The following is a 12,726-nucleotide window of genomic DNA, read 5'->3' as shown; positions in this document are numbered from 1 at the left end:
TATGTCACACATATATCTCATTTAATCTTCACAGAAACCCTGGAAGATAGGTACAGTATCATTATGCCTATTTTACAAAGGAAGAATAGTTAACGTGATTGGCTCCAGGTTCCACAGGTTTACTAAGTGGTAGGCGGTATTTGACTCTGAAGCCATTATCCCAGATACCAGCCCCCTTGAGTTAAGAGAACGGATTTGCCTGAAAAGTTATTTAGTTGGTAAAGCTTCTGGGTTGAAGCTGTGTGTTACAGCTTCGAAAAAACAGATCACCAGCCAACCTAGTGGCAAGATTTTTACTTCTGCCTAATGTTGATCCTAATCATAATGTTAGTTAATACGGTGTTTTCAGTTTCCTTTAGGGGGTCAGAGGACAACTTGTTCTGTCCTGCATATTCAACCTCTTTTTTAACTGGACCCTTTTTTATTGAAATTTAAACCTGCTGATTTCTCTTACATTTTAAATCAAAACAAAAGTTCTACATTTTCTTCTTATCACCACCCTCTCTGTCCATCTTTCATTGCCATTTTTTTTAAGATTTGCTTTAAAAAAAAAAGTTTATTTATTTATTTTTGAGATAGAGTGTGTGTGGGGGGGGGAACGGGCAGAGAGAGAGGGACAGAGAGAATCCCAAGCAGGTCTGTACTGCGTGCCCAGAGCCCGCACAGAGCCCGAGGTGGGGCTTGAACCCACCAACTGTGAGATCATGACCTGAGCTGAAATCAAGTGTCAGATACTTAACTGACTGACCCACCCAGGTGCCCCTTAAGATTTGGTTTTTAAATAATCCCTTCACCCAACATGGAACTGTATCTTAACAACGTGGAGATTAAGAATTGCATGCTTTACTGACTGAGCCAGCCAAGCGCCCCTCATGCCAAATTTCTTAAATGGAGTAGTCTCTATCTCCTCATTTCTCACCTCCTAATTAGCCTATTTCTCTTTTGGTATCCATTCCATCATTCCATGGAAACTGTCCCTGTCATGGTCACTGATCATATCCATGTTGGTAAACACAATGGACAGCTTTTCATTACTTCCCTTACTTGACCTCTCAGCAACTTTTGGTGTTGTCTACCATTTCCTTTTTCTAAAAATAGTTTAATTTTTGACTTATGTGTCATTAAGTGTTCCTAGTTTTTCTCTGTCCTTTTGTTGGTACGTAGTTTTTCACTTTCCTTTGCAGGCTAATCTTCTACTTGGCTGCCAGATGTTTCAGTTCTTCAATTTTTTAGTCCTGAAACCCTTTTTTTCTCTGTACAAATTTTTCTTGGGCAAGCTCATCCAATGTCCATAGTTTTCCATCTATACCCTCATCATTTTTGTAATTATATTTGTAAAATATACTATTTCTGAGTTTTTGTTCAGTTGTCTTCTAGACCAATACTAAAACTTTGTAAGGAAGTTTTTAAAATATCATATGTAAAGCTTAGTGCTGTTGTAAATATAATAAAAAGAAATTACTAGGAAAATAAATTTAAAAATAGAAATTTTTATTAGATTCAACAGATATGTGATTAGTCTGTCCAATTGTAATAAAAGCTTCTAAGTAAACCCTTGTTTTCTGTATTTATCCTTTCATGAACTGGTAAATAGTTTGCTGATCACACTTTGTATAGCATTGCGCTATACCTCTTCTCTTGGATTTTTCAAAGGTACTTAAAGACTGACCTCATAAACTCCTATTTTCACAACAAAACAAACTCAGGACCTGTTCAATTTTCCATTGTAAAATTCAGAATCCTAGGGGTCATCCATGGCATCTCTTTCACAGATCTCACATATCCAGTCCACTACCAAGTTCTGTTTATCACCTACGTTCCTCTTCTTTATTACCACTGTTTCTACCTTGATCTCAAACACCATCATCTGTCACTTGGACTACTACACTAGCCACTCCCCATTTTTCCCCCCACTGTGCAGCCAGAATGATCTTTAAAAACGAACATCTTGTCATGAGCTTGCTTTTCACCCCTAAGTGATCTTCAGTTGCTGTCAGGAGCCCAGCAGCTTCCTATCAGCTTACTTCCCTGGGAGGTCTTGACCTTCCTTACATGGCCCCTTCATGTCTCCTGCCACTCTGCGTGTACTCAGGTATATAATTCTTCCTTCTGTCCAGTACTTTTCTGTACAAGTTGTTCTGTTTGTCAGGAATTCTCTTTATTCCCTCTTCATTTAGTTAATTCCTCTTCTTCCTTCAGATCTGAATTTCAACATTATTTCCTTGGAGAAGCATTCTCTGGTTCTTCCCAATTAGATTCCACTTTATAGGCTCTCCTCGCCCTCTTGGTCATTCTTTCATTGTATTAATCTTAGTTTACAACTACAGAATTATTCAGTGATTGTTTAATAACTCCCTCATCCTATTAGATCATAAGCTCTGAGAGGCCAAGGACTGTCTGCTTTTGTTCACTTTGTATTCCTAGTGCCTAACATATTATCTGCCATGTAGGCACATAGCAAATGTTTGCTGAAAGAACAACTGAAGAGTGGATGGTTGTTTGAAATGACCTTTACTGTCTCATTAGTTAATTTGGCACATAAAGTGCTCAATAATGTATAGTTAATAGGGAAAGTGGATGTTGAGGTATATTTTTAAAGTATGGTATTGGAGGAATGAGGACTGTAAGAGAATGTGTGGAGATGTATTAGGAAATAAGGCCAGTGAATGAGAGTTTGAACATGATCTTCATTGGTGATAAGGAGGAAGTGGAGTGTTTAGAGAAGCCTGTGATTTGTCAAATTCTGGTGCATGGTGAATGTGCAGGATAGGATGGAAGGAAGAAGAAAACCTATAGTCTTGCCAAGGACTGGATATACCTGGGAGGTAATTTTCAAGAGGGAAGGGTAATTCATTGAGGTTTAGAAAGAAAGAAGTGATAGAAAAGTGAACACTATTAAGTCATCAAAAGGATTCTTTGGTGTTATTGATGAGTAAACTATGTAAGAGACCTGATGCTCGTAGGAAAGTTGAATTTCTTTTCAGCCTCATATTGTGAAATATGCTTATTTTATAAAGTGTTCAGTACTGTTAATCTTAGCTCTGTGTGATGCTTTGTTTTTCTCAGCTGATGACAGAAAATAAGTGTGTTGTGTAGTTATTTTGTAGTGGCAAAAAATAATTAGATTAGATATACCTCATGATTTTATTTTTATTGACTTTGTTCCTTTTAAACCCAAAGTATCCTTTTTTTGATTATTAAGGAACACCAATATTAGAGAACTATGATTATGGTCTATGTGTCTAATAATAAATTTTGTAACAAAGTTTGTGACAGGCTGAAATTTCGTAAGTGTTTCATTGATTTTGTGCTGAAAAGTAAAATGCTGTGTAGCCATCTAGTACGTTCACTGATTTCATGGATGTTTATTATGCGACTGCTATATTTGGCACTCCTAGGCATTGGAAATACAAGATGAATTTGACCCAATTCCTGCCAAAGCAGCACATGGTTTAGGAGAAAGTCAGACTGAAAAACAAATGTATATTATGATGATAAATGCTAATATCTGACAGCACTGAGTGCTGAAAGAATCAAAAGAAGGACCAAATGTGTACTTGAGGAGGTGGTTGGGTGGGGGTGGACATATCAGCACATCATTTTCAGAAGTGTCGTCAGCTGGGCTGAATTCTGGTCCCTGTCCTTGGCCAAAGTTGAAAACACAGAATGGTCATTTTGGTCAGTGTGTACTTGCCTAAGGAATAAGGCCTGTGTTCCTATTTTATCCATATGTTCCTGGGATTAGAAAAGAAAACTCTTGAATTGCTATCATGTGGATCAGAAGTGGAAATGTAACTTAACCCTCCAGAACCAAATGCCAGTTCCCCAGCTCAAGCCTTTGAATACTAGTAGCCAACTCGACTTAGAATCTGTAGTACAAAGGTCGCTATGCAAGTATGAAAAGCATTGTTGCAGGTATGTGCAGTTCTTAAAAAAGTTAGAGATCATATTTCTTAAAAGATGGAAACTAATACCTACCCCATAAGACATCCTCTTTTAGTTAGCACTCAAACTGTCAGTCAGTGGACCCTTAGAAAGGTTTGGTTTTAAGTCTTTTCATTAAAATAAAGAGGATCGGAACTGTGCTTTCTCCAGAGTATGGTAAGTGCATTCATTTGGTTAGTGGCTAGAAGATTTTAATGTACTCCCAACAGAAAGCAGGCTTTAATTTCAGTAGTTATAAAATAGTATGAAAATAATTTTCTTTCCCTTTTTGGTAGATGACAGAGTTCCTAAAACATTCCAAAATTCCCTTGTTCAACTTGGACTCAACACTATGAAATCTGCAAATATATGTATAGGTCGACCAGTGTTGCTTACCAGTTTGGATGGAAAACAAGAGGTAAGAGTCTTTTTCATTTCCTTAGTTTAGAAAGATTTGTGATGTTTTTTATTTTAGTTTTCAACAAAGTTATAAATGAAAAACTATATTTTAAATAACCCTCACATCTATATAAACTTTTCCTTCCTTTGATATCTATGACTACCCTGGAAATAGTAGCCTCTAAATGTCATAATATAGAGAGAGGCCTTTTCTCCCAAGGTGGTGACACACACTAGCAGCCCTGTCTCCTCCAGTTTGTTAATTGTATTTCTTCATAGAAATGTTGTTTGGGAGTATGAGTGTCCTCTCAAATGTGAGTGTCATCACAAATATGTGATTACTTTTCCTGTTTTCAGCTGTTTGTTCTTATTGTTATTCATTATATTTGAGGCTCGAAACCCAGAACCTGTCCTGGATCATTTTTGCCAGGTTGGTCTTTCCTGCTGCTGGCCTCTGCTTCTGCTATGTCTTCTGCTGCTTGATTAGTCAGTGTTCTCTCATCCAGTGGCGTCCTCTGAAAATGATTTGAAATCTATTAGGTGCTGATGGCACAGTTCTCATTCTTTTCATTATTCTTTTTTATTTTTCAAAAAAATTTTTTTAATGTTTATTTTATTTTTGAGACAGAGAGAGACAGAGTATGAACGGGGGAGGGTCAGAGAAAGAGGGAGACACAGAATCTGAAACAGGCTCCAGGCTCTGAGCTGTCAGCACAGAGCCCGATGTGGGGCTCGAACTCACGGACCGTGAGATCATGACCTGAGCCGAAGTTGGACGCTTAACCGACTGAGCCACCCAGGTGCCCCTCATTATTCTTAAAAAAGAAAAAGAAAAAAAGTTCTTCACTGTGTTTTGTGAAGACTATAAATATGTGAGCTCAGACCACTATTTGGAGCTGGAAATCTTCACTTCTCTTCGTTAACATTTAAGTCTAATGAGATCCAGGTTCCCATGAAGCTCTTGTGCCAGCTCCTTCACTACTTCCTGGATGAAGTTTATGTGCCAGGCTTACAGTTAGCTTGTCTTTAGTATTTTTTCCCATTTTCTTATTTCATGTTAATGCCTTTGTCTCTTTTTTGTAAATTACCTTTCAGATCTTCTACCGATTTCACCGTGGTATCATTCCTAATCTTCACAAAAAGACATAATTAAGTACTTATTTAAAAAGTTTTTTGGGGGCACGTGGGTGGCTCAGTTGGTTGAGCATCTGACTTTGGCTCAGGTCATGATCTCACAGCTCGTGAGTTTGAGCCCTGCATTGAGCTCGCTGCTGGCAGCACAGAACCCGCTTCTGATCTTCTGCTCCCCTCTCTCCCTGCCCCTTCCCACTTATGCTCTCTCTCTCTCTCAAAAATAAGTAAATAAGTAAGTAAGTAAGTAAGTAAATAAATAAATAAAGTTTTTTGTAACTTGTGTCAGATTGTAAGTCCTTTGGGGGTGAGGACTGTGTTTTGCAGATCCATATACTGAGTTGTGCTTAGTTTTCTGCCTTATAAATTAATGAATTTCTATGAATATTTATTTTCTCATATTTTTATTTCCTGTGTTCTGGGCAGGTCTATACAGCCTGGCCTGTGGCAGGATTTCCTGGAGGCAAGGTTGGCCTGAGTGAAATGGCGCAAAAGAATGTGGGCGTGAGCGTTGGTGATGCCATTCAAGTCCAGCCTCTGTTGGGTGCTGTGCTTCAGGCTGAGGAAATGGATGTGACACTCAGGTTTGGTGCTTTTCTTTGGTGACAATCTAAATGAGTGCTGCCCAGCAGAAACAGAACAAGAATCACAAATGTGAACCACATATATAATTTTGCATTTTCTGGTAGCCACTTTTAAGAAGGAACATCAAGTTGGTGAAATATTTCATTTAATATGTAAGTTAGTCATTATTTCAATATTAATATTTAGTATTACACCAATTGTAAAATTTTATTTTAACTTGTAATAACTATAAAAAACTGTTAATAAGTTATTTTCCATTCTGTTTTTCAAACTAAGTCTTTTTTTTTTTTTCAACATTTATTTATTTTTGAGACAGAGAGAGACACAGCATGAACAGGGGAGGGGCAGAGAGAGAGGGAGACACAGAATCGGAAGCAGGCTCCAGGCTCTGAGCCATCAGCCCAGAGCCCGATGCGGGGCTTGAACTCGCGGACCGTGAGATCGTGACCTGAGCTGAAGTCAGACGCTTAACCGACTGAGCCACCCAGGCGCCCCTCAAACTAAGTCTTAAAAAATCCACTGTGTTTGTTAAACTTGCCAGCACACCTCAATTTGGACTGGACACATTTAAGTGCTCGATAGCCACACGTGGCGAGTGGCTAGTGTTCTACTGTATTAGACAGTACAAGCTAGATGAGTGCTACATAATGTATGGACTAGAGACTGTATTGCCATGTGATTAGAGTCTGCCCTGATTTTTTTGGTGAGAGGAATTATTACCGATGTATGTTCCACAGTAGTTTTCATCTTGGATTGCAGTGTAATCAGAGATGTTGTAAAGGAGGGAGTAGATTACCGTGAATAGGCAAGAAATAAGTTTTAATCAAGACTGTTCAAGCAAAGTACCTGATTATATATTTTAACTCATTGATTATTCAATCTAATAAAACAGTTATATTTATTAGATTTTGAAAGTCCCTCATCAAAGACTAATTGTTTGAATCACCTTATCAATGCAGTTAAAGTATATCACTCATCGTCTTGGATATTCTGTTTGCAAGAAACACAAAACATTTTCCAGTCATTAGTTTGATTTTAAAATGTTTTCCTCTCTTTTGATAGTTTTATAGATTTCAAGCTTGAGCATTAGCATATTTTTTTTTTCTTATAAACCAGGAAACATTTTTCAGAGAACTTAATAACATTTTAGCAAACAGTAAAATAAAAGGAAGAGGGGAAAGGAAAACTCAGCATGTGTTGTGCACCAGCTGTGTACTAGCACACACACATGCATACACACCTTTTCTTCTCTCATTTAATACTGCGAACATCCTACAAGGTGCCCATATTTATCCCTTTCTTAAAGATGAGGAGGGGAGCCTGGGTGGCTCAGTCGGTTGAGCGACAGACTTTGGCTCAGGTCATGATCTCACAGTTTGTGAGTTCGAGCCCTGCATCGGGCTCTGTGCTGACAGCTCAGAGCCTGGAGCCTGCTTCTGATTCTGTCTCCCTCTCTCTCTGTCCCTCCCCCTCTCACGCTTTGTCTCTGTCTCAGAAATAAACAAACATTAAAAAAAAATTTTTTTTTAAAAGATGAGGAAATGGCCTGGGTAAGAAGTAACTTACCCATTATTTTATGGGTTAGGTAGTAGTTCTACACAGATTAAATGATATTTATCTTTAGAGTGTTTTGAGGCAGTGCTGCAGGTTGCAGGCATCAGTTGATTGGATTTTTGATGATCTAGCTAGTGTGACCTCTTGAGGGCACAGCAGTCTTAGGTGATGACGATAACTTACTATACAGGGACTGTATGTGTTTTAAATGGCAGCTTGGTTTTTACAATTTTATTAAAAAATCTTGTGTTTTAAATGTGGCAGCAGAGCTTAGACAAGAAACTTAATTTCAAGTAAGATAAATTAGTAATTTTAATCTGTGGATCATACCCTTCGTTTGCTTCTGAAAAATTTTATTAGTAAGGTTAGAGCTCCTTCTAGTGGAAGTAATTTTATCTGCACCTATTCATTTTTTAAAAGGAAAACTTAGTATTTTTACCATTCTTATACTCGTTTGTGAATATCTTCTATTCAGAGTTTAATAAATAGAAATGATTTAAATGTAACTGGTTTCAGAGTTCTATAAACAGAAGTGAATTTAAGCATTTAAGGAGATACAATTTCCCGTGTAGTTTATATATACATTTGATTTGAAATTTCCCCCTTGTTCTTTTTTTTCTCTCTGTAAGAATACACAGTCGATTCTCATTCTTAGTGCTAAGTATGTTCTATAAAGTTACTGTGAGTACTGCATTAGCAATGTATGTATATATTTATATTTAATGTTACATATTTATGTTTAAATATTTAATGTATGTTATATATAATAGCATATGCTAATAACGTTACTATATTTAGTGCATATTTAGTATAAATATATACATATACATATCTTACCATACATTATAATCTCAAGACAACTCATTCTGATAGATTTTCACTTCTTTATTTTATAAAAGAGAAGTGGTAGTTCAGAAATGTTGAGTGACTTGCCGGAGGCCACCTCACTGACAGATACCAGTTAGGATTCAAATCTCCAGCTCACCCACGAGCTGCACTTTCTGCTGTACACTGCACTGCCTCCTACCATCTCTGTCATCTTCTTGTTGTCTCTGGAAGAATGAAAACAAGAGTTCTTTTTCAACCTCAGCTAGGAAAGTGTTTAGTGACTCCATCGTTTTGCCTGCTCTACACATGTCCGTGAATGACTAGGCAAGCTCTTTTAGTGTTGATTTTGGGGTTACAAATAAATTGTAGCAGGTGGGTGAATCTACAAATAATGAAGTTGACACTATTGGTTTTGTTTGTTGCTGACAAAGTGATTGGAGAACAAGGCTTAGATTTGGACCAGAATGGTCTGCTAATATACCTCTTCTTGAGCGAAACTATCACTTTTCCACCGATCTCTGGATGACGTCACAACCGTAGCCTCCTCTGCTGGTATGGGCTACTTACATGCGGGGAATAAGGAAAAATGCACCTATTCTGAGAACTGTCCAAGAACATGTTTCTTCACAAGATTTTTACATGTACCTACTTCCTATACTCAAGCAACCTTTCTGAAAAACAATCATTAGCTGGAAGAAAGGGTTGTCATTTTTCTGTAGGCATGCCCTTTCTCCAGAATAAAATTCCATTACACTATTACTCTCCCTTTTTCTTATTTGTACCTCTTCAGGTAATGTCCTTATAAGGACTTAATTTTCCAGAAAGATAAAATTCTAAATTATAGAACGGAAGTGAAGTAATCTATGAGTAAAAGCCTTTCTCCAAGCTAGGCAATTTCAGAAAAGGGATGGTTAATTTAGATCAGTGTTTTTCAAATGTTGGCTATGACACACAATGAAAAATACATTTCATTGTGATCTAGTATATGTATACATCCACAAATATGGTGCACGCATGTACTCACGTGTGTACCTGTATACATGAGTATATAGATGTGTATGAATGTATGTATAAGAAAGTAATGCTTTTCTAAGCAGTATTTACTCTTTCTTTGTGTGATGTACTTTTGACATTTTGTATTCTATTAAAAAAATGCTGGATGAGATTGACTGAAATGATTTCATGATCCACTAATGGATAGTACTCTATATTTTGAAGAACATTGATTTAGGTCATTAGGACACCAAGTTGCAAATCATCTTTTCATGGCTATAAGAAATATCTGAAAAGCATAAATCATTCCAGTATTGTATATACCATTTCCAGGTGACTAGGTCTGCATTACAACTATGTATATGTAATTTTATATTACGTTTTAGTTTCTGGTGTACTCGATGCTGATTTCTATTTCCCCTGCCCTTTATAGTGACAAAAATGTGGATATTAATGAAGAACAACTGACTGGTTGTCTTCTGAGAAAACTAGGTGAGAGACATGTTTTAAATAGTTTTTTAAATTGTAAGAAGCAAGGTAGCAGTAAATAAAGTAATGTGTCTTTGAAGTCTTATATAGATCATAGTTATCTTCAACAGTGTGGAGACTGTTCTTCTCAATGAATTAATGTCCTTTAGAGATAGGGATTTTTTTCTCAATTGATTGGTAGTTAAGCAGTGGAGAGAATACATGATTTGTCTACGGACAAAGTCAGTGTTAGAACTGAGACTTTTAACCCTTGAGCTCTTGGTCTTTCCTATGAGAAATGTTACCTTGAAGTATCAGGCAGGTGTGCCATTTTAGGTGAGTTTATTATTAGATATGGAATGCCTGGCTATGTGTTGACGAGTTGATAGGATTCTAGATGTATTGAGTGTGGAAGATTGTAAAGAGTTATCTTGTCCTTCTGTCTCTAGATAGTGCTCTATCAAATGGGAATATTAAGTTGTCTCTTTTTTATGGCAATTATTTTATTAGTATGATTAGTCTTTCAGGTAGTTTTATTAATAGATGGAATAAATTGCTATTTAAACATTAAATGGGTAAAAGTTATGCTAACATATATTTTTAAAAAATTATTTTCTAGATGGCAAGATTGTTTTACCAGGCAACTTTTTGTATTGTACATTCTATGGACGGCCATGCAAGTTGCAAGTATTGAGAGTGAAAGGGACAGATGGCATGATATTGAGAAGGCCTCAGAATGACACTGATGCTCAAAGAATGGCCTGTGAACAGTCCAACATAGACACCAGTACCCTGGATGTAGCCTTACAGCTGAGCCAGTTAGATCTGGAAGAGCCTCGGGATCCAACATCAAGCAGTACTCCTTGCAAACCAGTAGATGACAGAATGATAAGTAAAGCTAGTGACATTTTTTCAGATGTTACACAGAGTCCTAGGGACAACAGTGGACTTGAACTAGCGGAGATCATAGGACTTAAATGTAGTTTTGAATTGGCTAAAGGAGGAAATGAGCAACTTGTTAATGAAGAGAGATTGCTAAAGTCAGCCTATGTGGGAACAAAGCACAACACTGATACTTTTTATTTTATTTCTTCAACAACGAGAGTGAATTTTACAAAGATTTGTACAAATTCAGAAGAGCAAGACAACCAATTCAAAGTAACTTACGACATGATAGGAGGCTTAAATAGTCAGCTGAAAACAATTAGAGAAATAATTGAATTGCCTCTCAAGCAGCCTGAACTTTTCAAGAGTTACGGTATGATTCCTTCAGTGTATTGCACCCAGAAGTATTAAATTCGAACTAAAAAGCAGTTGGCTCATTCCACTTAAATAATAATTGTTCACTTTCTTTTCTTGTTTTTTTTTCCTGAGTAGTAGGTATGGTAGGAGGTGTGAGTTGCTTTGGGAGATGCCGGTTAAACTGTGAGCTTTTTTTCATGCTTTCTCTCTTTAGATTGTAATGTGAGTTAGCTGCAGCCTTGTATCTTCTAATTGCATACTTCCACAATTGTTTATATTGGATCTAGAATTGGTATCTTGTCATTCTAGATGAGCTGTAATGACCAAAGAAGTAAACCAAACATTCAAATATGTTGGGTAAAATTTCTTTGTTAGGAAATGTAGCTGTGTGCAGATCTCTTTGCATTTAAGCAAGTGGTTAAGGGCGTGATTGGCTCCTAGGAAACTCAGGGATTCCTCTGTATGGTAATTGCACAGATCCTCTGCATGTATTTGATGCCTACCATCTCTTTCTCTGCCTTTTCCTTTTTCATGAGTCTATATATAAATATGGAATGAACCCTTGGATCGACATTTTGCTAGTAATCTTTATATAGTCTAAGATGGCTAGTTGGATGAAAATTAAGATTGATGGCTTGTTTTGGATGTCCTTGTTCTTATCTGAGCTTTGTGTTCTGATTATTGAACTGTGCTGTGTGGGATGGGACATAGCAATTTTGTGGATGTCCAGCCAGTTTTTCACCAGTGTGCCTGGCCTCTCTCAGGTCTACTGAGAGAGAAAAAATCATTTCTGGAGATCAGTGTTTGGGCCAGTTAGTACATTTTGAGGGGAAGGGGCAGGGTCAGAAGGTCTGACTCTTACTTTAGTTTTGTGATACAAGGTAAATTTACAACTCATGTTTGCAATCATATGATAACACAAGAAACCTAGTAATGTTGAATACAGTCTTCTTTTTCTTCTAGGAATTCCTCCACCTAGAGGAGTGTTACTCTATGGCCCTCCAGGTACTGGGAAGACCATGATTGCTAGGGCTGTTGCTAATGAAGTAGGAGCCTATGTTTCTGTAATTAATGGTCCTGAAATTATAAGCAAGTAAGTGCATAATTCAATAGAATAAACAGTTTTATTAAATACTTCTTAAATGTGTTTCAAAAAAATGACTGCATAGCATTCCCTCTGGATATTCATATGTTGAAATACTTTAAATTTGCTTTTAATTGTGTATAAAAATTAAGTTTTGAAAATAATTTTTGAAAGTAGTTTTAAGTATTCTGGAAATATTTGAAAAGTCAGATGAACTTTTAAAGACGAAACTTTAAAAACAGTAAAAGTTGGTCCTTAAATGTATTTTATTTGTTACAGATTCTATGGGGAGACAGAAGCAAGGCTACGTCAGATATTTGCTGAAGCCACTCTACGGTATTCTTTACATTTAGATGTTTGTAATTAGTAGTCAAGGATATTGTAATCAAAGTACGCTTACTAACACTATATGAAGCATGAAAGAACAGTACAAAAATAATACCGATAGCACTAGCAATGATTGTAAATCTAATGAAGTTGTATTTAATGTATTTTTATCTAATATTGTCTTGAAAGTT

The 12,726-nt window shown here is 36.7% G+C and overlaps 1 protein-coding gene across 8 annotated transcripts in view; it reads left to right on the top strand.

Annotated features, from left to right (window-relative positions):
* The window catches only part of SPATA5 (spermatogenesis associated 5), a 364,152-nt gene that overhangs the window by 696 nt on the left and 350,730 nt on the right, over positions 1 to 12,726 (top strand). For all 8 annotated transcript variants that reach the window (XR_006216792.1, XM_007087586.3, XM_042983951.1 and 5 more), the window contains exons 2-7: positions 4,221 to 4,342; positions 5,881 to 6,038; positions 9,848 to 9,906; positions 10,502 to 11,140; positions 12,088 to 12,217; positions 12,488 to 12,544. Coding sequence is in view for 7 of the 8 variants with exons in the window: in XM_007087586.3 (XP_007087648.2) it covers positions 4,221 to 4,342; positions 5,881 to 6,038; positions 9,848 to 9,906; positions 10,502 to 11,140; positions 12,088 to 12,217; positions 12,488 to 12,544 (1,165 nt within the window). In the remaining variant the exon portion in view is untranslated. The remainder of the gene's footprint in view (positions 1 to 4,220; positions 4,343 to 5,880; positions 6,039 to 9,847; positions 9,907 to 10,501; positions 11,141 to 12,087; positions 12,218 to 12,487; positions 12,545 to 12,726) is intronic.

This window comes from Panthera tigris, chromosome B1 (assembly GCF_018350195.1).
Source record: "Panthera tigris isolate Pti1 chromosome B1, P.tigris_Pti1_mat1.1, whole genome shotgun sequence".
In the NCBI taxonomy this organism is placed as follows: Eukaryota; Metazoa; Chordata; class Mammalia; order Carnivora; family Felidae; genus Panthera; species Panthera tigris.
This window is presented reverse-complemented; position numbering and strand designations above follow the sequence as displayed.